This window comes from Paramormyrops kingsleyae, chromosome 6 (assembly GCF_048594095.1).
Source record: "Paramormyrops kingsleyae isolate MSU_618 chromosome 6, PKINGS_0.4, whole genome shotgun sequence".
Classification (NCBI taxonomy): domain Eukaryota; kingdom Metazoa; phylum Chordata; class Actinopteri; order Osteoglossiformes; family Mormyridae; genus Paramormyrops; species Paramormyrops kingsleyae.
Genome location: NC_132802.1, coordinates 18,848,557 through 18,875,019, shown reverse-complemented (window position 1 = coordinate 18,875,019; position 26,463 = coordinate 18,848,557). Strand labels below are relative to the sequence as shown.

General features: G+C 42.1%; 1 protein-coding gene across 3 annotated transcripts; it reads right to left on the bottom strand.

Annotated features, from left to right (window-relative positions):
* Window positions 1–2,320: 2,320 nt before the first annotated feature.
* On the bottom strand, window positions 2,321–20,065 carry LOC111840353 (transcription cofactor vestigial-like protein 4). Of its 3 annotated transcripts, XM_023805081.2 has the most exons (6): window positions 19,383–20,065; window positions 14,869–15,043; window positions 5,890–6,112; window positions 5,521–5,632; window positions 4,737–4,868; window positions 2,321–4,420 (listed from the first exon to the last, which is right to left on the bottom strand). In XM_023805081.2, exons 1-6 carry the CDS (start codon window positions 19,462–19,464, stop codon window positions 4,416–4,418), a joined length of 729 nt encoding a protein of 242 aa, XP_023660849.1. In that variant the 5' UTR covers window positions 19,465–20,065; the 3' UTR covers window positions 2,321–4,415. The 3 variants fall into 3 exon arrangements, with proteins under 3 accessions (XP_023660849.1, XP_023660850.1, XP_023660848.1); XM_023805082.2 differs by having other exon boundaries at window positions 2,321–4,868; window positions 19,781–20,065; XM_023805080.2 differs by having other exon boundaries at window positions 2,321–4,868; window positions 19,383–20,053.
* Window positions 20,066–26,463: the final 6,398 nt, after the last annotated feature.

The window sequence follows — 26,463 nt, the reverse complement described above, 5'->3', positions numbered from 1 at the left end:
GCGTATCATTATCCCTGCCCGATGCCCCCGGCCATCCAGCCAGAGGCGAGAGTGCAAAGGAAAAACTGCCTAGTAGGAAGAAACCTTGGGAGATCCCACCATCATCGGGCCTACAGAGGAAGCCCAAAATAGTCCCGATTTATAAAGCAGAATTGTGTGTAGTCCTGGTATAAATGTGGAAGGTCCAGTGGAGTTAGGAAAGCTGATGCCTACACAGGCAGGTGATGGTGCCGCTTCCGTGAGCGGGATGGAGGGGGGGTGCAGTCCAGCTGCAGGCAGGGAAAGATGGCAGATGTCCACCATCAGGAGCTCCAGGACACAATCCATTGTGTTGTAGTGGAGAAATGAACAGTGCATTAATAAAAGTGCATGCAAACAGATGTTTATTGGATTTTGCTGACTGGTAGATGCAGAATAAAGTGCTGCTCAGCTTACTGGTTGACAGAACTGTACAAAACCCAAATAATGAAGTTAAATTCTGTTCAAACAATGTGGGACAGTAAGACCATCATTTAACATCATGGTATGTTTTTATCTCAGGAGTACCTATTTCTCACTCTGAACACCTAAAACAGGGGTGTCCAACGCCAGTCCTGGGGGGCCGGAGCCCTGCACATTTTCGGGTTTCCCCTCATTTAACACACCTGATTCAACTCCTGCTGCTAATTACCACACAGCTCTTGAGTTGAATCATTTGTGGTGGAACAGGGAAAGAACTAAGATACACAGGGCTCCGCCCCCCCAGGACTGGAGTTGGGCACCCCTAACATAAAACTCTGATCATATGCAGCAAGTTGCCAGATAGAAGATTGTTTTTTTTTCATTAACTTGATGTTATTGTTTTAATGTGAAACAGCTCTAAAACCTATAGCATAGATTAGTTAAGATGCATACATATGAAAGTCTTTGTCCTGTTGGTTAATACACTGCGTGTGCTTTTCTTTAAGGCTCCATGGTTGTTTTGGTGCTGTATTTAGATTTCCATTCTTGGTTAGTTTTTTTTTCTTCTCTTTAATCTAAAAGTAGCTGTCAAGCTTACACTTTACAAATTCATGCTCCTAGATGTGTCTTAAAAGAACAGGGGTGCATTTCCCAAAACCGCCTTTACGCTACGTCGTTCTAAATTGTCTCTTAATGCTGCGACGTGTTTACCGAAACGTTGTTAGTTAAGTATATCTTACGTAAGATATTCTTTCATAAGGTTGGTCTGAGCCTCTCTTAGCTGTCTGTCATCGCTGTTGGTGGCTCATATTGCTCATTTAAAATAAGACTAACATCATTAAGGGTAATTTCATAACCAAATATCTAACTAAAAAATAACTGATCCGTATGATTTAGTCTGTTATATGGCTACAGTCTTTGTTAGGTTTCGTCCTTGCACTCAATGCGCAGCGAATTGGCCTCAGTAAAGTACAGATTCATAATGAAAATGCTGTTGGTTATGTATTTATTTATTCATTGGGAAGGAGGGGGTGGACACACTCTCCCTATTTCTGACACCCTTGGAACGCACACACCTCTCTAAATGTGCCAAAGTCACAGGATATCAAAACTTTGGTCCTTGTGGTTGATGAGTCGACACAGCAGGTTCATTTGCATATTTGTCTAATATATTTTCCATAAGTCCTGGAATAGTCCTTAGTAGTCAATACTGAAGCACGTAGGACATTCTTTTATGTTGACAGCATCTTTTCTTTCAGCTATTGTGCTTTTGCTCGTCTCACTATCAATGCCATGCACACATATTAGTGCACGCAGGTGTTTTATAGAATTAAGATAAAATGGTGTGAGGGAATAATCAATCGATGTCAACCAACAGGTGTTCAGGCACCTGTTACAGTAGCTCTTAAGCTCTTCCTTAAGCAATTTCTTAAGAGATTGTTCAGGAAACAGATGTAGGAAAATAAATACCTTTCGTAAGATATATCTTTAGTCTTCTAACTTTGAATACTGAGATTTAAAATATGAGCCAAGACTGACACAGAAGGTGCCATTGATATTTGTTAAAAATAAAGATATTGAGATATATTGTGCATCTCCATTTGGTACCAGATCTACTCACACCGCTACTGAATAAGTAATGGAGTGTTTATGTGTTAGGTGTCCTACAGTATGCATTTTCCAGTATTTAAGAACTTTAGAAAGAATGACACATCACAATAACGAAAAACAGAATCCAAGAAAGCATCCTGTAGAGCAGCCAATGAGAATTTATGTCAAGGGCTGCATAGGATATACTCCAAAACCATTAGTACAATCCACAGCCCCAAGGAAGGGTTGGAGGAAAGATGGTAAACTGAAAATAATTACAACAAAGATCCGTCATTTAATACCACTTTATTTAGGCTACTAAGTACAAAAAGCTGGCCTCACCAAAACTCATCATTCGGAGAAATGAAAACAAAAAAAGGCACAATACAGGTTTACAGAGTGTTTTAGACATGGAGAAATATATTGTTAAGCTAGACTCTTAGTGACCTTTAAAAACAAGTTAATATTTTAGCATCTAAACCAGCATCTGTTTGAAGTCACCCATCTCAGACAGGTTGGTTCAAATGAACACTTGTGCTTGGTTTCACTCGAAAGGCACACACACCATCAGGAAAGCTCAGCAGACGCATGTCGCTGTCCTCTTAAGAGGGTGGCTGTTAAACCACGCCAGTGTTTTAATAACTACATTCCTGCGTGTTTGCCTTAATACTACAAAACAAAATATATATATATATATTTCTTTACATATAATGATTACAATAAAAGGACAGAAATTACTTAAATAGCTACATATCTTTAAATCAATTGTTCTTCGAAAAAATACCTTGTACTATTCTCTGTACATTCGTTACGCACAGCGTAATGTCTGTCTTGTAGTTGCCTATATAGAAAAGAGTATTGTGAAAGATGCTCCTACATTATGCAGGTATCTGTGTGTTTCAATGTCAATCAGGTGCTCCCTACCAATTACTAGCTAAGCGAACATGCAATGGCCTCCAAATGAAGGGTCCTTCCCCTCGAAGCAAGTCAGATCCCAGAACTCACCAATCAGTCCTAGCTTACAAAAAGCTAATGGCACTTTAGGAGATGCATCACTGAGACCACCATTGCAGAACTCCTTCTCAATGACCATTAGTGACCCCTGACCACCACGTGTTCGCTAAAATGGACAGATGGAATGTGAGCAGTGGCCCCTAGAAGGAGGAGTGCTCACCTGTGCTGCTGTAGCAGCACTTTAGTCAGCTTGGTCTCCAAAAAGCACAGATTCATACTTCAGAAAAATAAAACACAAATTAGGCCCCCTGTTGCAGGAATGTGTGAAATCTGGGTACAATGCATTTGCACAAGTAACAGTGGAAATAGTGTAACTAATGGTAAAAGACACTCGTCAGCTTTAAAAAGTCTTTACCATAACATTGTGACCAATATATAAATCCCACCAATTAATTTTATATGCGTATGGGCGTATATATAAACAAATAAAATCAAGCATGAGTAACACGTCTGTCAGAGTTAATGTGGGTAAAGTCAACAATATATTCATTCTGTGTTAAAGGCCAAAACAAAACAGACGTCTGACCGCAATATGATTGCATCTGTTAATGTAAAATATACAGTATTTTCTAAAGTATACTATGAAGGGTGTGTAATCTAAATTGCCATGTTCTGACCACTCATAACTGAAGAGTCTGTATTCAGTGAGATATAACCCTTGATCGTCCTGTACCACAGATTACCAATATGTAAAACTTGCCAGTAATAATAAGGCCTGCCCAAGGACAGTGTTTGATGCTACATGTCACCTTAATGAATATCGAGTTAAAATATATACACATTTTTCCTGTGCAACTGTACCAGCAGTGAGAATATCTAGGAGTTACGTACAAAAGAACAAAACATCCAAAATAGGAGGCTAACAATTTAAGAACTGATAAAATCTTGACATTAATAGATACCAGCTATTTAAACATGCATTTGTAAAGCACAATTTTACGGTTTAAAACCTCATCTTGAACCTTGAAGTGCTAACGCAACATAAAAGTAGAAAAAAAATTAAATGCCCATTACAAAAAGAGAAAAAAAAAAAAAAGTTCAGCGGAGAGCTCAGCCATCTCAGCACAGAGAAGACACAACACCTCCTTCATGTTATTGGCCGTTTGCTCATTGTAGCTTTAAGGAAGAGACACGCAGAGGAAAACGCCAGAATGTGTACACACATACACACCCACACACTATTACAAAGCTGACCTGCACCTCTTGAACCCACAAAATTTTAGTGCAAATCTCATTTGGCCATTTTCAAGTTAAAAAAGAGGGGGAACAATGTAAAGCACAGCAGACCAGAAGGCAAGATGTACATGACTGTGTGTATCCCACGATGAAATTTTTCTTTGGTAACATCGGCAAATGGGTAGAGAGCCAATCTAACCTTCAAATGGAAAAAAAAACCAACAGTCCAGGCCATCTCAAACCACAAACGCCAAGCAGGTATGATTCATAGTAATATTGAACAATTATAGGGGGGAAAATGGCCATTTTCCTACCCAGCATGTAGAAGAACACACACTTCCATTGTTCTAAGCTCAGGAAAACCATGCAGGGTTTTAGACAGAGGTGGGGGTTGTAAGACGCTACTCATGAAACCATTGAAGGGGAGTGGTTTCGGGCATTATCGAACCCATGGCCAGGTGTCTCAGCAGGGCCAGAGACGCTGCCCTTGGCTTTGATCTGCAGCCAGGCCTCACCGAGCGCTTTGGCAAAGTGGTCGTCCACAGAGCCCGTGATGGACACCGAGTTCACCAGCTCAGGCTCCTTGTAGTTCCTCCCCAGGCTGCGGCGGAAGTGTTCCTCAATCACGGGGTCAGAGGGCGTGTCCGCTGCCAGACAAGTAATTAGAATGAACTATTTTCAGGACTAGGAAAACAAAACTGAAAACAAACAGAAATGCAGCACTTATTTCTATACTGCAGAACCAACTTGCTATATTACATATAGTAGTAGGCTAATAATCCGCAGTTCACATAAATAACTGGGGGAAAAAGCAGTTAAATCCTTCACTTAAAATACTTAATCCTCTCTTTGTTTCTGGTTAAAAAAAAAAACGCTTTTCTTTCACAGAAAGGAAAGAGCTTTTCTCATGACCTTTGCCAGGCCGTATCACCCTAAAGAGAACCATGCCAGACTCTGCTTGTATCCCAGATGTCAGACACCCTAAACACCTTAAGTGGTGGAAGGACCTCCAAGTAATAAGAGGTGGGTGGGCGTACTTGGCCATTTTTTAGATGTATTTAAAGCTGAGAGGTAATCTAATGGTGTACAACTGTACCCATAACATGTATAGTCACTGCACTACAGCACCATCTGTCAGAGGCTTAAATCAGACACAGCCGCTCTATAAGCATACTCTGGAGTTACGTATGCTTTAAGAGCACCCTAACGTGTGCCAAAAGCCAAGCAAAGAGTCTTGTGCAACTGAATAACAGGAAATGGGGAGGTCTGGCGTTAGTGGGGTCATGCTCAGAAGCTTACAGCCAGCGGGCTTCCTGTAGCTGGAGAGACAGCCGCGGTGGGACAAGGGGCAGTGAGACAGGTTGCAGTTGCGATTGCTGGCAGATGCACAGGTGATCACAGAGGGGCGGTTCTGAAACATAAAGCCAACCAGACTACTCAGGGACACTCACATTTTCATGGAAAATACAGCAACTCAACAGGATCATGCTCAGGGTACAACCTTAAAAAATAAAAGTTTTGTCAAAAAACCACAAGCTACATTCTTGAATATAAAGGCATACTGGGGAACCTCTATTTAGGGGGCAGATTGCAACAGTGGGATACAAGTGAGATTCCTCTTTACCACTGAGCCCCAGTGTCCACACAACGTGTTGAATACTGCATTACCTGCTGGCGTTCCACGGGGCTGGCAGCTGGAGACACGGAAAGGGTGCCGGTGGCATCCACGCTGTTTTTGGTGAGCGCCAACGGCTGCTCCATGGCCAGGATGGGCATCGGAGAGTAGATGAGGCTACCATGAAGGCGTACAGTGGGGATGGATCCGCGCTCGCCGGGGTTCCCACTCTGATCGCGGCGGTCTTGCCGGTACTGTCCATTGATAGTCTTATCTCTGTAACAAGGTGCAGATTAGCCTCAAGCCACAGCAAAGTACCTCTATACCCTGTAAATCATCATCTCTCTAACCACAGGGTGCAGAGGGTAAAGGGTGACGAGAGTACAGCCTCCAAATCATTCACACAATGATACTTCTTGCCAAGACAAAAAAAAATCAATACCTTATGAAACAGAAATCCACATAATTAAAGTGAATTGTCAAGGGAAGCACCTCATTTGAGCTGCGATGTTATGGATGGTGCTCGAAGAACAGGAATATCTGGCTCAGTGCACCAGCTACAAATCTAGAGTCTATGGTACTGAGAGCTTTGGGAAAGGTACAGCACTATTAAAATTTAGCATGGTCTGTGCCCCATTCAAGTGAATGAATAAGATTTAATCACGTGTCAATGAATGAGGAAATGGTTACAGATTAGAATTATGTTGATGATGACGATCATCATCGCCATCATCACCACATACAGGGCCACTCAGTTAAAGTGAGCAGGCCAGAGTGACCTATACTCCAAAGTGGAAGGATACTACAAGATCAGGTAGCTTAGAGATGTAGGCAGAGCAAATAAAACCGCTTGCATGCTCACCATTACCCAGCTTCACCTCACTTTCCTGTCAGGTCTGCAGTAGCTCTACTCAAACTTATGACGTCTCATGTTTTTAATACACAGCTCAATATTTTAACTCGATGCTGACAAAACGACAAAAATTTATTTCCCAGAAGGCCCTGCCATCTAATTGCTACTTCTCCTATACTCCCCAATCTCCATAATCTCTAGCCCCCCTACAAACTTTCCCCACTTGTGAAATATAAAAAATACAAATACAAAACGACTGTAGTAAAAGCGCAACTTCGTAAGACTTTTCAATTTCACCAGATGTACATCCGTAACTCTCCTTTTACACGCCAACACAAAGTGACACTGCTTCAGTTTTGTTGTGCTTTGCCTCTAAATGAAAATGGCTCCAGATATACAATGTTCTTCATAAGTTTGATATAGATCTATGAGATACTTTTAGAGTTACTGTGCTCACAAGATCGAGTGTCTTCTGCAGCCTCCCTTCTCTTCCTTTGCTGCCACCTAGCACTGTTGCTTCAATCTTGCTATGTTTTGGTTTCAAAATGAAACCAGGTGCAGACTGTCATCCATATGATGTTTTTGTAAAGTGGCAATAAGATCGATCAAATATTTTTCGAGTTATAACGTTCAAAAGGTCAAGTGGCTTCTGAAGTTACCCTTCCCTTTGCTGTCACTAAGATTTGTCTCAAAATTTCATCACTTCCAGATCTTCACTTATACAAAGAGTCTGAAAAATTTGAAAAAGAACCATAAAATACCATAAAAATACTGAGTTATCACGCTAATGAGAAAGTGTCCGCAGCAAGCAAGTATTGCCAGACTAGGAACAGCTGAATCACAATGCAGAAAAAGACCTAGTGGTCATGGATGTACTCTTTCAGCTGTTTTACAGTCTGGTTCCGCAGCAAGCCTGCATTCCCCTGCCATAACATTTATTGCCATTTTTGTGCCCATTTGGTCAAGTTTACCATCCTGAAAAATTCCCACAGGAACAAAATTTAAGAAACATGCTGCCAAACCCTCCAACCGGCAACATCAGGCCTTCATGTGAAAATGCAATAGATGCAGAAACCCAGCTCTTTTCCTGCCCATCCAAATCCTGCCTCTTTTCCCTGGAGGAACTCCAGTAATGAGCTGCTAAAGACATGCTTAAATATGATAACCCAGGGAAAGATGAGAAAGCGCGACTGAGCTCCTGCTAGAGATTCTTTATGCTGGAGATGTGCAATGGGGAGGATAAGAAGGGGGGCAGCAGCCATGTTTATTGTCTGCAATTACCAATTTCGTGAAGAGGTAGGATCTTTGACGTGGGTCTCCGGTTTACAAGAAAGCCTTGCCCTAAAAGCATAAATCAACTGCAGATAAAAGGAGGCCACCATCTGTTTTAGAAGAGAAAAAGGGCTGGGGGGGCAAGAAACCAGCCACACATTACTTTAGTACCAACATCAGTGCCAAAAAAGCATGAAGGCTGCCCTGCATCCTCTCACAATATGGTCTGCGGCCACTTCTCTTTGGCAAGCGCCCTGATTTGGAGGGGGGAGAAATCTGGCCAGAATCACAATACCCTTCACAGTAAAGGTCCCTCATTTGTCTATTCAGCAGCCTTGCAAGATTCATTGAATGGTCCGGCTCATTCAACACGCACAGAAGATTCTCAGGTTTTGAGCATACCGTTTGATTTTTCCTTCTGCGTCTCCCCCCACCCCACCCTGCATAAATGCAATCTGCAATTTGTAGCAGCTTGTAATAGTTATAGAGTGATCCCCTGTTTTTAGAACGAGAACAAATCACGCACTACAAATTATACAAAGCCATAAATTACTTACTTTGGTTTGAGTTTGAGAGCTGGTTTTAACTTAACTTATATAAAATAAATTTGTTCTCTTGAAATTAAGGGGCAGAACATTACCACGATGAGTACATATGGGGAGACAGAAGGTTATGTCACAAAAAGTCTTCCCAAAGGAGAAACAAAAGCCAAACAGTACAAGGATGCAAGTTTAACAAGTACAGATACTTCAAGCGACTTGAAAGAAGGGGAATCAGAACCAGAATCCTAACTCACTTTATTAGGCAGGTACAACTGTAAGTACTAGTAATTTGTGCTTTCTAACAAATTTGCAATTTAGAACCTCAGTAAGATAAAACAGATTGAACCCAATCATAAACTATGCAAAATTGTGAAATTCTCAACTATTTTACAGGGTGTGATGCAGCATATATCTAACAAAATTGAACGCACATTTCTCTCACTTGTTCCCAATTCAGACTACAAGTTCAAGGTTAAGCAATAAGCATGCAGCAGAGTTGCCAGTAATCATCCACATAGAATATTAACACAACTACATTTTCGGTCTCCAAAAGTAAAAACTTGTCCCGGACTATATAAAAAGTAAAATTTGTCTGAGCCACAAAGATAAATAGCAGCAGGACATATGGGAGGAATTAAGAGCTGTAAGGGAACATGCACAGGACACAAAACGTGTCTATAATGGAAATCACACATTTACTCAGGTTTCTAGCATTCAGTTACTATTGGCTTTTCATTTTATTGAAGATACATGTTGAAGGGGAATCATTATTGTAACCAATAAATATTAGACCTTGTAATTTAACAATATGCAATCATTTATATCAGCTTTCACCTTTCAACCCAAGGATCATTCAATTTTTTTCCATATAAGACCAATAAAAATACTGTAAATGCCTCGTTTTGCCAACCTACGAAGAAGTGACACATATATATATACATATGTATACACATACACACACAATTTTTTTTTTCTCACTATCAAGGGTTTAAATCTTTGGCCCCAAGGTGATTCAGTTATTGACAGAATGATTTGATGCACCAGAAATCTTTAATTTCTATTAAGATTTGATTAAATTGATCAGTTATTCCATTGTTTTCATAAAGTTTTTAAATAATAAAAATTCTTTTTTAAACTAAATTTCACAAATATTACCAAAGGAACTTAATTATTTCCCATAATCAAATCTGATGTAGTTGTTACCTTAATTTCCAATTCACCAAGGTGTACTGTTACATCTCAATGCACATCGCTTCACAAGCACTGCCTGTTGCAGTAACAGTGTGCTTGCTATTAAGCTTGTTGGGAAGCTAGAAGTTAGTGATGTGCAAGCTCCAATCATCCAGCCAGCAATCAGCCGTTCAAATGCAACTTCCTTGTGGGAATTCCAAGCTTTCTAACTTATATGGATGGTCAAACAATAGACGTGCTTATCATTATTAATTCCCATTCAAGATGAGGAAACATCCTTGATAGCAGTGGTGGGCGACATGGTGAAATTTTATTGTAACCAATTACCTATGCTTTTCCCAGAAAAAAATACATCTAAAAAACTTGGGTTGTCTTATTTTCGAGGGCTAGAATTAAAATGCCTTCAATATAACAGCTGATGGAATAGAGGTAGCCACATACTTGAAATGTAATCAACGTCATTTCAGCAATACGACGTTGTACGAGTGGTAATCCCACCCACTTTCGACAATTGGCTGACATGATGCGACGCCATGGGGTTGGTCAGCAGCTGAAATTCTTCGTACTGCACAGCGTCATCATCTTTATTAAAATGACTCGACCACTCGAGTTTTGCCCCCTTTATGTTGGTTTGCTGCATCAAAAACATTCTGTGCTCTTTTGATTATTTATCGATCTACACTTACTGTGCTGCAATTGCCTGTGGTTGCACTATAGATACCTTCATAATGCATTATAATGCTTTGTACTGCATCACAAAGGTATTAAAAGTGCATTATAGATGAGAGCTTCATAGAGCATTCAGCGTAATACACATGGCTATGTGTTATGACTTTTGATAAATACTTATAGCCATGTTTATAATGCTTTATGACTGCATTATAATGCATTATGAATGTGTTTATGAATGACTAAAACCATGGCCTTAAGTATTACCAAAATCTCTTTATGGTTGCTAGGTTTTATTGGTAGTATGGCAGGTCCCAAGAGACAGATCCTTTACTTACTATTTTGTATCAGTAACATGTGTTTCAATTGTCTGTTGTCGAGGGGGAGGCCAGTAATTAGTGCATGTGCCTGTTTAGATCGATGTAAGGAATAAATAAAATATTACTACCACTTGGAATGTAATGGATTTTTCCCCCCCACTTTCATTTTCATAAAGACTGCCCCTCTAATAAAAATGCATTATCGCTGGCATCTTTACGTTTTGATCTGCACAGGCAATTTACAAATTCATCTCAAAGTCTAAGAATAAGCAAACAAAACAGAAGTTGTCATTTTATATTTGGTCAACTTAATTTATGCAAAACACAATAAACACAGTAGCAGTCTGCCACATCTGTTCTTGAAACCTACGATTTCACAACATGACATACCGTGCTACACATTTGCAGCCCACGCAGGCACTGCACACATAAAGGCACTGCAGCAGTGCGCCACTAAGAGGGCGGGTACCCGAGCTGCCAAAAAAATAAAAAAATCCTGCATTTTGCTTCCATTTGGCCTGAGGCCCTTCTGGAAACATTTCCCAGCTCCAGTTGGAGCCAATAACTATGGCAAGGGTGGTCTGAAGCGGGCCGGGGGGGGGGATGGGGGTGCTTGTGAGTGAGCTTCCTGGAAAAAAAGGCGGGGGGGGGGGGGCGGGGGTGACGGGGGACTCTAGAGGATGGAAAAGTTCCTCAGTGCCAGACGAGAGCAGTGCTGAACAGGGTTTGTTCATGGCCAGAGAAAAACTGAGGGGAGAGACACCACCCCCACACACACGCACACACACACACACACACACGAGGATGTCTCGTGTGTCACAGGGTGTCAAACCCAGCAAAGTCAAATATAATGTGGACATATTAAATCGTTCAATAGAGCTATAGAAGTATAACACTAAAACTTAAATTTAATGGAACAGTCATTACTCCTGGAACTGGGGATACAATTCTGACTACACTCTTACTCCAATTCAGTGGCTGCATACTATGATTCATTTCCAGGTGCTTACCTCCTTCAGAGAACTTCCAAACTACAAAACATAAACCACAAGCCCCTTCAGTTCCTCCTGGCCTTCAGATCTTTTTCCAACATTAGCGGTTGCAAGAGCGCCTCAGTTGTGGGAGGTAGCCCCCCATCACCAGCTGTTGGAGCCCCACAAGGGAGCGGCGCATAACCGAAGCCAACCTAACCACACAGCCCCGAAGGGTCAGGTGTCCGCTATACACAGCCAAAAACAGCTGGGTGAAGAGACTTCTCTCTAAACCTCAGAGCAATCTCAGCAGACCTGACATTTTTTGTCTGTTTAATGGCTATGGTGAAAAAATTACCATGAAAAGTAGCAGTGACCTGAACCATCACATATGCTATAGGCTGTTTAACTGACAGCTAAAACATTCATCAATGCGTGATTGCCAACATGTTCAATGCAGTACCAGCAGGAACAGAAACAAAATCAACAGAACACATGCACATCTGCCTACACATAAAAATTGCTTGTTCTTCACATACTAGAGGGAGAAAAAAATAAAGTCAAGAATTTTACTCTTTTTTTTTAATAAACAAAAGCTGCTGTGTATAAGAGTCACCATGGTAACATTATCTGTACTCAGTAGGGCTGCACGATTCTGAAAAAAATGTGAATCACGATTCTTTTGCTTAGGATTGAGATCACGATTCTCTGTAATGATTTATTTTTTTTTTCTTAAAATTTGAGTGTTTAATGCACTCAAACTACAAAAGGAAACAAGACATGACTGTGCCAAACATGATTGATCCAGGAAAGGCATATGAACTTCTGACAACAGATAGGAAACGCTCAATTAGCCATTCGATTACGATAAAGAAAACAGCCATACCAAAAGTTCCAGTACCAAACGCACCAGTGGGATACTTTTTTTGGTGTTTCGGCACTTTAGGGTGGGACTTGAAATGCTTTCTTTGTCGAACAGCTAAGCAAATATCCTGCCACTGAGAGGCATTGCAACCACCGTGTCGAAGACAGTTGCGAACTCAGAAAACAATGATAAACTAGGTTAAATAAAATGAATTAAATAAATAATGATGGCTCTGTGGACAAATTAAGTGACCCAAGCTTCAACTGCGATCTGGTCGGTAGAACCAGTATGATGTATGAAGCATTTTGTATAATATACTAGGACAGCACGGTATTTGAAAATTTCTAAGTATTGCAATGTGACTTTGTTGTGATAAATATTCGGGTATTTGTAAAACAAAAAAGGAGATAAATTTCTAAAAAACCCATCTAGGAGTGATTTAAACAGCAAGGATGAAAATGATTATGATTGTCTCAGAGAACACATGCAGAGCTCATGCAAAAGCAGCAGAGGTGAGGTTTAAACTGTTCTATAAACATATACTAGATAATTTTGAAAATGAATAAGAATTAAAATTGCAAAACTTTTTTTTCCCCAATGATAGAGTAAAAATGTTTAACGAAACTTAAGCTCCCTGTGCTATAATGTATGAATACAGAATTTAAAAAGCCTGAACTTTAGCTAATGGGTGAAGTAAGAATTGCACATGCACAACAGGCATACAATATTGCACATCGGCCAGCCCTGTAATATACAGCCATTTTATTCTAATTCAGTACAAATGTCTTTCAGTGCCAGGACCGGTATTTACGCCAGTGAGAAACCAACAACTTGAAGTACTATATTTTTGGTACTTTCTTGAAGTACCGAAAGTAATGTGCCTGGTGCAGTGCTGACATTCATCAATATTTCACAATCTTTATCGCGATAAAATAAAATCACACCACGGTATTTGAAATTATTCCAATAGTGTGCAGCCCTACACAATTTCATGATTTTTGCATGAATGCAATACATACAAGCCAAATGATAATCTACTTATTCTGTGCAGTTAATTCTCCAGGGACATGGCTACACTGCCGAATGCAGAGAACATGATTAGTATGTCAGAAATATACGATGTTTGTCCAGTCTGGTTGTCAACAACTTTTAAATTATAATGACGTCTTAATGGCATGTTTCCCAAAAAGAAGTAACTCAGGTGAAGGAGTTACTGACCAGTGATACAAATGTGTCTGCTGTGCTGCTACTCTGGGCTTCATGAGTTTATTTTACTTTAAAGAACAGTTTTGTGCAGGTAAGACAGTCCGAAGAACATACAATGTTCCCAAACTATTCAAGCTATCAGAACCCTTCAGTCAATTCTGCTGGACCTAAACTGTAATTTCAACAATGACGATTTGAACCTGATTACAGCACCTCATTGACTAATAAGACAAGTGTCTTGAGCAAAAGGGTCCTGACAGCAGAGTCCTGATCCACTGGACTGGGTGCCTCGACCGGCAACCTAACAGGGCCTTACGACCACAGAGGTCCCATGTTAAGTGGAATGCACAGAGTCAGCTGCTCCTCCGAGGCTCAGCACAACATGCAGTTCATATTGGCTCAAAAAGTGTCCAATCATCATTCTCGCTGCTATGTCAGCCTCCAGAGGGATAAAGTGCTGTTGGCTGATGCCCATTCATTTCCTTCCTTCATTAGAAGGAATTTCATTTATCTTCAAAGTACCATCAGAGCCTTCTCAGTTTCAACAGTCACCATCCTATGTTCATATTTCGGCAGCAGTTACATTGCAGGCGTTAGCCAAGCACCCTCAGCCCTTTGAGGGAAATACCAGCTCTTACTAAGGGATTCTTAACTTTTTCTGCTGAAGACGTTAAGACTTCCTTTACCACTTGCCTGGTAACCATATCCTGCTGTATTAAAGGGGAAATGGGAATTTTCACTGTAAAAATTTAAAGAAGGCTTCACTTAAAGCAAGACACTTAACAAGGGCAAAAAAGCCCTCAAATCAGACCACCTACACCCAACAGCAGGGAATCCACTGAAAAATGCATGACCGCATCTGTCCAATCAGCATCCACCTGGCTTGAAATGGCAAGTCGCCCACTTCCGTGTCTCAAAAATATGACAAAAGGTGGATTAGGAGAATGTACCCATTAAGAGATAACAGATCAAACAGTACTGGGAACTGAAGCCTACTCTGGACAAGAATGTACTAATTCTAGTAAATGAGGCACAGATGAATGGTATGAAAGACTTCAAACAACCAAGCTACACACATTTGGGCTACTCTCCCTCAGGAAGTCGTCACAATGAGGTGTTTTTTCCTTTATAGGACACACTTACATCTGAGCTGCAAACAGGCGGCTCATCTTGGAAACATGCTCGCTCTCAGCGTTGTCGTTTAGCTGGTCTCCACTGTACTTCCTCTTGCCAGGACTGATGGGAGGGGGTCCGGTACGGTGGCTGCTGATGAAGGCAGACATGGATTGCATCCTGAGTTCACCCCTCAGATCTTCACCTGCAAGCCAATTATCACCCCTGTTAAGTGGCATCCACAACAAGTCTACTGCTTCTGTTCTAAAAGGTGAAAAACACCGTGTTTGGCTCGTACCACAACAGCCAGAAAGAAAAGTACCATGGCATTCCATAATGTAGCTAGTGACTTAACATTTTAGGTTGTAATATTAGTTTACTCTAATCATTTTAGTGAGGTCTGCAGAATAGCGACATTTACATGAAATAAAAAATGAACATAAAAGACAGTACGTTCTATATATTTAAAGACAAATGCAAAACTCCAACACCATCTTTAGGGGCCAGTGCATTACAAAGCTGCCAGCCCAAATACTCAATCACTTATAATATAGTACAATACAATATAACATAACATAATATAATAAATATCAACCAATCATTGCAGGGTGCACACTCAGACACAAATAGTCAATTTAGCCACTGTAATGCACTTAAGTTGCATGTTTTTGGACAGCAGAAGGAAATTTGGTGAATCAGCTGAAAAGCTACGCACACAAAGGATGCAACATGCAAATGCCACAAACACAAAGCAGTGGGATGCGAAACTGTGCAGTGTAAATATGTACATGCAGCTGTCACATTGCGAGGACCGCGATAGTCTGCCGGGTTCAAACCATCAATTGCATTAAAACATTTTTACTTGGTCAGGGGAAACAACCTAGCAACAGCTTAGGTAAATCTTACAAGAAATTAAACAAAAAATGAGTGAAGAGGAGAAAAGTGAGCAAGAACTGGTCATGAAAAGTCATTCATCTTCTGAATATGGAAATATTTTGGATTGCATGGAGTCAATACTGAGTGATTGCATGTGATTTGTCTGCACTGCTCTGTTGGCGTCTGTTGGCGTCTGTTGGCGTCTGTTGGCGTCTGTTGGCGTCTGTTGGCGTCTGTTGGCGTCTGTTGGCGTCTGTTGGCACACCTCACGGCAACACCACCAACTTATCTGACAAACTGTTGGTAGATAGACTCCTAGATAATGACAACTACTTACTGCAAAAAGATTTGACACTAATGTAATCAGTTAAGCTGACTGGTTGTTGTACTAATTTGGGTAAAGAGTGGTAACAGTTGGGCAGGAGGCAACACAGCAGGACACCATGCTAAGACCACAGGAAATGCCTGTCAAGTCAGACACGTGAGACACCAGACAGACTGATTTATCAAATGCTTGCCAATTGTCAGATCTACAAAAGGCACGGAAACACAAGCTGCATCTCAAATTTACAATGACAGAACAGGAAGCCCACAAAACTGCAGCTACTCAGGAAGATGTGCTGGCAACCAAGCGGAGCCTGGGTGTTTGGTGGAGATGCTCAGATATGAATATAGCTGAACCTCTCTCTGAGTACAGCAACCATATCTCTCCTTTATTCTCCACATAGATTTACAATTCAGTTAAAACTGCTGTCAAAATTTGTAATTGAATCATAATCAGAAAACCTTTATAAGGCAATTTCCTTAGGGATAACAATTCTGATTCAGTTACAAACACATTCACATTATGCTATATGCATTATAGCTGTAAAATGCTCATGTTTTAGCGAGATTTTGGAAACAATTGCAATTGGATCTACAGAAGAGTCTATAAATTAACTCTACTAATTTATATGTATATTATATAATATAAATCCAAATATATATTTCCAGTTTTGACCAAAAACATGAGCAAAGTGGCTTTGCACTCTGCCTGAGACTCTGTTAATATCATATATAGTATGTAGACACACAGTCCCATAATGATGAATGGGGCCAATACAAGAACTTAAACACTCAAGCTTCACTGAATCACTGGTCAAGCTCTTCATCAAAAAGACAGGCTGGGAAATCCATATACTCTTTTGTGATAAGAGGGGTGTACTACAAAGTGCGATTACTGGCTTAATTTACTGGATTAAGGTTTCTTGAGGCTTACTTCAGAGTTTTGGGTACTATGAATCTTTAAGGTCACTTTTCAATAGGTCATACTGCCACAGCGAATTACACTGCACACCTAACCGGCTCCAAGCATGTTTAAGTTCAGGTTTTCTGATTAAAACAGGTGCAAGTTCCACCCTCTCACCAAAAAAAATGCAGCTGTATATAAAAGCTGCCGTTTGACTAAATAATAGGGATGAGTGATACCATCGTTTTTTCCCCCGATGCAATACCAAGTAATACCAAAAGGGAGTGGGGTGCAGGAGGTATTACTTGATGTCAGATCAAAAAGAAAACCAGTGGTATTGCCCATACCTGCAATTTAGTTGAAGGATGAGCCTTAGTATTTATCCTTAGTTTGTAATGTTGACGCTGCCACTTTTATGCGAATGCACACAGACTCTGACTACAGCTGCGTCCAAATTCAGGGGCTGCATCCTTCGAAGGATGAGGTCTATGAAGGCATTATGAAGGCATTATGAAGGCATTATGAAGGCATTATGAAGGCATTATGAAGGCATTATGAAGGCATACCGCATTTGAAGGAGCCTTCGTAATGGGACAGCCTTGTCGTGCTGCTGTGACATATTCGTCTTCAAATGCAGCCTTAGAATTCGGACACAGCCTAAAAAACACAGTGTCAACCTAGTGAACTGACAACCACCATCGCAGCTGATTTCAGCAATCAGGATTAGTTAACCCAGCTCTGTTGAGGTTCTCAGAGTATGTAAAACTCAGTTTATAATACACCCTACAGGACCCTATATATCACCCTAGTTCTACTGCCATTGTATTACACTTGTTTTACAATCAACTTGTCAGACAAAAAGAAAACTGAGAAAACCATCAGGGAACAATCCTCACTCGATTTCAATAAATCACAAATGTTAACTTTCATTATTTGAATATGTGCACACACAAAACAAAGTCTGCTTCAAACTCCGACTTTGTCTTCAGCTTGCCTATGTTGTCTAGATGAAAAATTAAGTTTCAGTTCACTTAATTTTCCCTAAGCTTAATAATTATTAACCACGGTCAGCAAAACAACAGAAATCACTGTGCCATGGAACAGAGGACACAACAGAAGGTCTGTTTTCCTTGGGCCATCACATGCTAGTGTAGGATTTCTTCAATGCATCACTGCTTGCTGCAGGTGATTGTCAAACAGCAGCACATGAAATAAAGTTACCTGATCATATACCCAGTTATTAGTAGCTGCCCTTACTCTGAGCACACGCTACATCCAAATTAACATTCGCAGACACAAGAAGTCTTAGCTGGTTCATACGGAGTGCAAGGAGTACAGCCACGGGTTACCCCGTCACGCATTCGCCTGCCATTTTAATTCCCATGGAGAGAACTAGCATTAAAAGGATACAAATCAAAACAAAAGGGTAATAGATGTGTATACCTTGCTATTATTCTGCCAAATGTTAACTCCAGATTGTACTCATTTAAGAACATATCTAGGGTATCCGTTTCATCAGAGCGGCAATTAAACATAAATCAATAATACTAATAAAACTGCAAACCTTCATCATTACTTGTTGAACATTTCAGGTGTGTTTTGAATATTGTTAACCAGAAATAACTGCTGAAAAGTGTGAGGATTTTAAACATTTACTTTTACATATGCTACTTTTAAATGAAGACAGTTATTCTGCAAATAAAAAGAACAACAAAATAACTGCATTCTGGAGTCAAGGGAGTGTCATTAATTTTATAGCAGTAATTACCACGGGGTATAACAACCCAAATAATCCACAAAGGTCCTGGTCAAGCTCTAGTTTGTCATGAGTAACACCGGTAAGGGGTTAGATTAAGCGTGAAGTTAATAGGCAGGACAACCAAGATGCATCGATCGCCTTATACTGTACGTCACATGCATGGCGGCCCATCCTCAGGGACCAATCTGGCGGCTGTACAATGTGCCCCCCCCCCCCAATTCAACGTCCGCTAATAAACTCACAGCAGATTTTTGACAGCGAATGACCACGCAACAGGATCCCTTAGGACACTACATCCTCTTTATTAAAAAAAGAAAAAGAAAAGCCAATGACAACTCATCACAACTAAAACAGCATAACTACTACTACTACTACATTATGCCCTCGGCAAATCTTAGACACGATTAGCTGCAGAAGCCAAAGTAAATCTTTTTTGACGCTGTATTAAAATATGTTGCTAATTCATGAATATTTACAGTATTAAACATAACACAACAGAGTTAACAATATAACATGCCAAATTAAATATGTTGGTACTTATAGCTACAAGACTAAATAGATGAGACCCACTCAGAGGGGTCAACCGATATACGTCAGAAGAAACTGCTAATAAAATTACAACAATCTCTACAAAATGTATTATATTTCGAGGAAACATGTTTAATAGAAGAGAGAAATTACCTTCATAGCAAAGTAAGCCAATGTTGTTGTTCATTTTGTCCATGTACTGGTAGTTCAACAGATCCATGGTCGTAAGAAGCATTTAATTTTATAGCAGAAAAGATCAGCCGTCTTGCAGAACACTCAGTTAAAGGAAGGGCACGGTTTACCAGAATAATAGATTTACAATTTACAAGCTGAAAAGCTAAAAACCAGCCAGCCCGCTATGTAAAAGAAGGCCCCGTGTTTAAACAACCGGTCGAGTTTGACCTTAGTTACTTATTAAACAGTAGGTTAAACAGTGTCTTGGGTTTCTCCAAACTTTTAGCATTAAGCGCTTAATTTTAAACACCGGTTCGGAAGAAAAGGGGCCCGCCAGTTGTCCTCCCCACAGCCCGCCGTAAAAGCCCCGTACCGACCCCGACTGCCTCGGCTCCGACTCCTTTGTCAGCCCGTTTCCTCTTTGTAGGTTTGCTGGCGCTCACTGCATTAGACTGGGCATGCTCGCTTTAATCCTCGCGGAGCCTCAAATAACAGGGATTTGTTTCTGCGCGCGCACACACACGCGCACACACACACACAAAAGCCAACCTATTTGGTGCGCCGCCACGAGAGCATGCAGGGGATGGAGGTCTCGGGGGAGAGGTGGAGGAACAAGGAGGGGCTAAAGCTAAACTGCAAACCGTGTGACGGGAACAGCGCCGCATGGACCAGCGCAACACCCCCGAGCAACAGTTATTAAAAATAAAGATGATCCAAATGATACGAAAGAATGCGAAATTACTGTTTTATGTACGTTTTCATTCATTTACAGAATGTACATGAGGTACATGGTCTATCCCATCAAATAGTCGAACAAAACAAAACATTGTTTGATGTCAGCGTATGGCGATTGCCCGCAGCTTCATTTACATCCCTATTCGATTTAAGTTCCATCCGTTGGGGTTACGGCATCTAAGTGCAATCAAAATCTTAATTAACACAACTGATAATAACAAATAACAATATTGGGAGAGATGTAGACAATTTACATAGGCATGGCTGAACACCCTAGCTATAGACCGAGGGTAGGCAACCCTGATCCTGGAGTGCCAATATCCAGCAGGTTTTCTGTCCTACCTGATGAGTTACTACCTGTCTGATATCTGGTGTGGTTAATGAGAGACAGGTAGGATGGAAAACCTGCAGGACACCGGCAGTTCAGGATCAGGGTTGCCTACCCCTGCTACTGACATATTACGTACAAATTGGATACCCATATCAAATATCCGACCAGCGCCTAGCAGGGCGACCATACGTCCTTAAAATGCGTCCGGTCGGAATTTCTAAATTGCCTGAAATGTCCGTTATTTCGCTTTGTTTCATGTTGTCGTTTGCTTTCTACAGTCGGAGTACTTTCTATGTGCAAATTTGCGTTGTTTTAACGCTTCCCTTTACGTCTTGCCCCCAGTGTACTCTTTTTAAAAACCCGAAATATAGCCACACTAATATTATGGGGACATTTCTCGTTGCATTTTAATTACCACTAAATCGGGAGTTGCACGAACAAAGGACAGGGAAATGATACCGTACCACCATCTAGTGGTGCACGAATAAACACTTTCAGAAAAAGCTAGTCCTGGTTTTGCTTATAAAGCGCTGCACATACAAATGGAAATAAGTTGAATTGGTATTTCATATCGTGGCACCGCTGCATCTACTAGTAATATCTACTATATCTAATAACAACTAGGCCTAATTATTACGCCGCGCACAGGTTCGTGGATTAAGTTAATGCAATGTGCTGTGTGTGTCCGTGTATTAAAGTATATGTTACATTTAAATGTAAATAATGTACTGTAACTGTTTAATGTTTTACCGAGGATTGCACGTTTTAATTATACTGTCCATCCCGAGTGTGAGTGTTATGTTAATTGTTGACCTTCCTGCCTTTGCCGCCACTGCATTTTTATATCTGAAAGTGTCCTATAATAAAATGTTATAATAAAATGCTTTTTGAAAGAAGGTCAGTATTTTCATTAAAGCATATCCACAACAGATTGCGCTTGTGTCAGGAGTGGGGGATTAGGTTTTTCAGCTATATTAATGACTTGACTCAAAGGCTCCAACAAGTCCAGTTTTAAAGATTGCCCTTGGAGGAAGCAGCAGCACATCTACAGGGAACCCTGGGAACTGAGCATTGTGCCTTCCCCGGGAGACCCTAAGGGTCTAATTCGCTCCGCCTGTCACGAAACATCTAATCACGACCCTGTAGCAAGTCATGTCACGTAGAGCGGAAGCAGCAGAGAATGGGGAGATGACCACCCTGAAACTCCCTTGTTACAGTGAGCAAGCTGCTGGAGCAGCATTCCACCCAAGTCCGTCAGGCAACATGGTACAATGAGTGGAGCGATGTGGACACGGCGGTCCACCTGACCCTGGCACTCGAAGGGGAAGCGCTCCAAGCCCTCCTCAGCCTGACCCCGGTCGAGTAGTGGAACTACACCGTCAAGGCAACGGCATTGAAGCAACACTAACCGGTATTTGTCAGAGGAGGCCATGAGGGGGGAGCTGGCTAGTCAGCAGCAGCAGAGCAGCAAAACCCTGGGTTTGTTTGCTGCAGATTTCCACATCGACACCCAGCAGGGATAACCCATCCATTTTCTTTAATTGGGAGAACATGCAAACTCTACACATATGGAACTCTGGCAGAGACTTGAACCCGGGGTCCAGAGGTGTTGGGCAACAGTGCTAAGCACTGCACCCATGTGCCGCCCCTAGTCCTGCGATATATTATGTTGAATTACTTGAGTATATGACACCTAAACCAAAAGTGACTCGTAAGGGGAGGGGGACCCAATAACAATAACAACAATAGTAATACAGGATGGAAGCTCACTTTGCTTCTCCTAGGACAAGGAATAATTAATTCAATGATGGCTGATCTTTTTGGACAAAGGACTTACCAAACCCGCTCCATACAGATTTCCTCCCTTCCTTCTATGCTACATAAGGGGGTGCCTTTACTCACCAGAGTTCCTGTTTTATGTGTCACTCCATCTGCAGCACATCCAAGTCAAATAACAAGAACAGTGGCCCTATTCACTGAGCGAGCTGATCCATTGTCCCCCACTCAAGGTAACTCTAGAAGCCAAGAAACTACAAATACATGCAGTATTTTGAAGTGCTCAGTCAGGCCTCAGACTTCTGAATTACTGTCGGAGAAACAAAATAGGTAATGTACTGCCATATGACGAGCAAGTTCTCATGCCTGTGCCAGGTCTTCTGTAACTTTGCTGCTGATGAACAGAGGAATTAATCTTTTGTACCATTATAGTTTAATTTTTGCATTCAGAAATTTCTGGAAAATATGGTCATCGAAAAGTGAATATGGCTAGTGTTACCACCTGAGGGCATATATATTCAAAATCCATGTGAGTATCTTCTGGTTTCCTACGAAACATAGACATAAGGTTGGGTTAGTGTCTCAAATTTGTTTTTAAGGGACAAGCTGCAACTGAAAATTGAATAAGTTGTCATTTAAAGTGGTTGGATGAATTTTTACTCCATGCAGGATCAAGACCACTAGCAAATGCCCAGATAATAAAGAATTTGATCAAAAACATCAAGGTGTTATGAGGTGCGGGAGTAAGAACACGGGAGCAGGAGTCAGGGCAAAACAGGCAGGGAAACAACAACATCGCAAGGGATCTCAAAACTAGGGCGAACAACAGAGCTAACACAAACCACAATGTCAATGTCAGGACTGGGGAGCAAAGGACTGGGAAGCACTTATAACAAGGACTAAGGAGGGAACAAACAAGAGGCACATTAGAGCCACACTAAGGAGAAAAGGGGTGGGGCAGGAAGGCAGGGTGTGACAGTCCACACCCAGAGCGAAGGACTAACAGAGGAGGGGACCACAGGAACTGAACAACAGGGCTGAAGACAGACGGCACTCCAAGCTAGACAGGGGATGACAGGACACACAGTGGACAGAAAAAGACAGGACGGAATACTAAAAAGAGAACAGCACAGGACATGAGATCGGGCACTAGGCATAACAATGGGAACCAAACAAACCTGGGCAAGACTAGGGACAGCAGGAGTGACAACAAGCAGGACACACACCAGGACAGACCAGTGGAGGACCCACAGAAACACGGACAGACAAACAAGAGAGGGCCATAGAGGGCATTAACCAAGACGAACTATAGGTGGGAGAGGGCCGGGGGGCAGGAACCAGGGCATGAGTAACGGGAAAGGAATCGTGGGGCCAAGGTAGGGACCCATGGAGTGGGACCTAGAGCGAGGCCCAGAGGGTCCCCCTACAAGTCCTCTACTTGGGCATCGTTAGGGTTAATCCACTCTGGGCTAGCATGTATGGCAAATGATGAGCTAGGACCATGACGGCTAGACGTCAGGAGAAACCAAAGCAGGGTGTGACAGGACATCCAGGGACAGCAAGGTTTTAGGGGCTGAGCCGGGACACCTGGAGGTACAACAGGGCTGAGTTGGGACACTTTGAGGTACAACAGGGCTGAGTTGGGACACCTGGAGGCAGAACGGGGCTGAGCCGAGACAACTGGGGGCAGAACGGGGCAGAACCAAGACAACTGGGGCAATCAGAGCTAAACCGGGACAACTGGAGAAAAAGACAGCAGCCTTGTGGACCAGAAGTCTGGAGCGCAGGCAATGCGGCCTTCCCTGCGCCGAAAGCCTTGAGGGTAGGCATGGTGTTGGGTGTGGCAATGGCCTCTCCTGAGCCAGGTGTGACAGGAGCTCAACTTCTCCGCTTCCTCTGCTTGTGCTTCTTGTGATTGGCGACAGCAAGCAGACCTAGGGCCAGCCATGGATAGCCATTAGGCAAATCGACAGCTGGCATGACCATTTCAGAGCTTTGGGGCTCCAGGGGAAGCAATGAGGACATGTCTTCTTCACTACCATAGGGAGCACAACATGGCTTCCACGCTGGAGGGGTGATCCGTATGCCGAAAACCTCTCCAGGATCCATCTCTTCCTCTTTGGGTTCCTCCAGGTCGCTACAGGTTAACCACCAAGGCTTGTGGACCGGAGAATTGAGCAGAGATTGGAGAGTGAACATGCCGAGATGTGGAGAGGAGGAGGCTTTCTGAAGTAGCAGCTAAGCGGCTTATGGGGTCCTCACATTCTGTTGTGAGGTGTGGAACTAAGAACATAGGAGCAGGAGTCAGGGGAACACAAAACAGGTTTATTGAACTGAACGGGCAGGAAAACAACAAAATCGCGAGGGTCTCAAAACTGGTAATGAGACTTGAAGCCGAGGCTTTGAAGTGCATATCGAGTGTGAAGGCCAGCTTCAGATGAAGTTTCGCTTCAAGGCTTGTATCATTCTCAGAGAATCACATGATCGGTGACAAACAAGGCTTCACTCCCCATAGAGACCTACTATTGGTTCATTAGCAGTTTGAAATCCCACATAAACCAAACTGAAACCTTGCGTATTGTGAGTTATATCATGCTGAGGTTGAAGACAGAAGGCAAGTATCACTCACAGAATGCTTTCGGCTTATTTTTATTTATTTTATTCACATTGTACTGCATAATAGCTATGACAGTCTGTGATGGAGCCAACTCCAAAAATGTAACTTAATTGTAATTCTGATATATTTCAACGTAGTTGTACTGTAACATGAAGATCCCTGTTAGCATAGTGGTCAGTACTTCCTCTTGTCACTCACTCGACTAGGATCTGATTGGCCAATGGGAAGGGGCTGCAATAAAAAGCATCTGAAATATAAGTGCAAGGTAAATGACACATGCTGTGATACAAATCTAGAATTTTACTCGTCTCATCTGTTTACTTTCCCGACATTTATTTTTCTACGTATGTCCATTCCAGGTACATCTATCCAGTCCCAAACTGCTTCGTTGTACTCACTAGCACTAACTGACATATTAGTAGTAAAAGCATTATTAGATACTTTACCCATATTCTTAATAGAAAACAAGACATTTGTAAATGAAATATAAATTTTATTGTTGAACTCTGAGTGGTATTACACACATACATACTTATTATGTCTTTACCTCATATGTGAAATATCATTAAACTGAATGGAATGAGCCCATTTAAGCAGAACTAACAAAAACTAAACGGAATTAGGATTGGAAATGGCACAAAAACATTGAACTGTCATTATAATGACAGCTGTAATAACACTGGTTTTACTGATGTGTATTAGCCTGTGCTGCTCTATGTCCTGCTCTAAGCTCTTCTGACCAGCAGGTGACTCTAGTGAGCATCAGAAGCCTAGAGAAATTTACCAATTTTCAACACAATTTGCTGGAAAGCTTCAACGATTCAAGAAGGCCATCACTCTCCACCACTATAAAAGCAATAATGCCATTAGCTGACATCCCTATGTGAAAGTGGGAAAACAGGGCACAGAATAAAGGATACAAAAACCTCTGAAGCAATTCTAAAATTTCAAAAATGTGTTTATTGTGTATGTTGAATATGTATCAAGACAAAACAGTTATACAACTGCTTGGTGTCCTCGTCCACTCAGGAAGATAGAGAGACGAGGACCAGGCTGGGATCGATCATGCTGTGGCGATGGTTGGGATGACCCCCAGAGGGGGTCAGCGGGGAAGTCAAGGTAATCCCCAAGGGGTCCCATTCGAGCTCCTCCTCCATCTCCAATAAGGGAGGGGGAGCGATGGTGCAACAGTTGGGGACCTCCTCGGGGCAAGGAGCCAAGGGCATTGGAGCTGGAGCCTCTGTGGTCGGAGCAGGGACGGGCAGAGCCGGAGGCGCAGGCAGGACCTCGGGAGGAGCAGGAGGGGCGGGTGCCGGGACATCAGACGTGGGCAGAGCCGGGGCCAGCACACCAGGCGTGGGCGGCGCGTTAGCCACCGGGACTGGAGCCCCACAGGGCGGTAGCGTTGCAGGAAGCTCAGGGGGCGCTGTAGGGGCCTTGGTTGCAGCAGGAGACTCTGCGGGTGGCAGTGCATGGACCGCCGGCTCTGGAACCTCCAAGATATCAGGCAGGTCAGACAGGCCAGGAACACCAGGCAGGTCTGGAACATCAGACAGGTCAGGAACATCAGGGACTGGAGCTAGGAGTAATGCCTCAGCCCT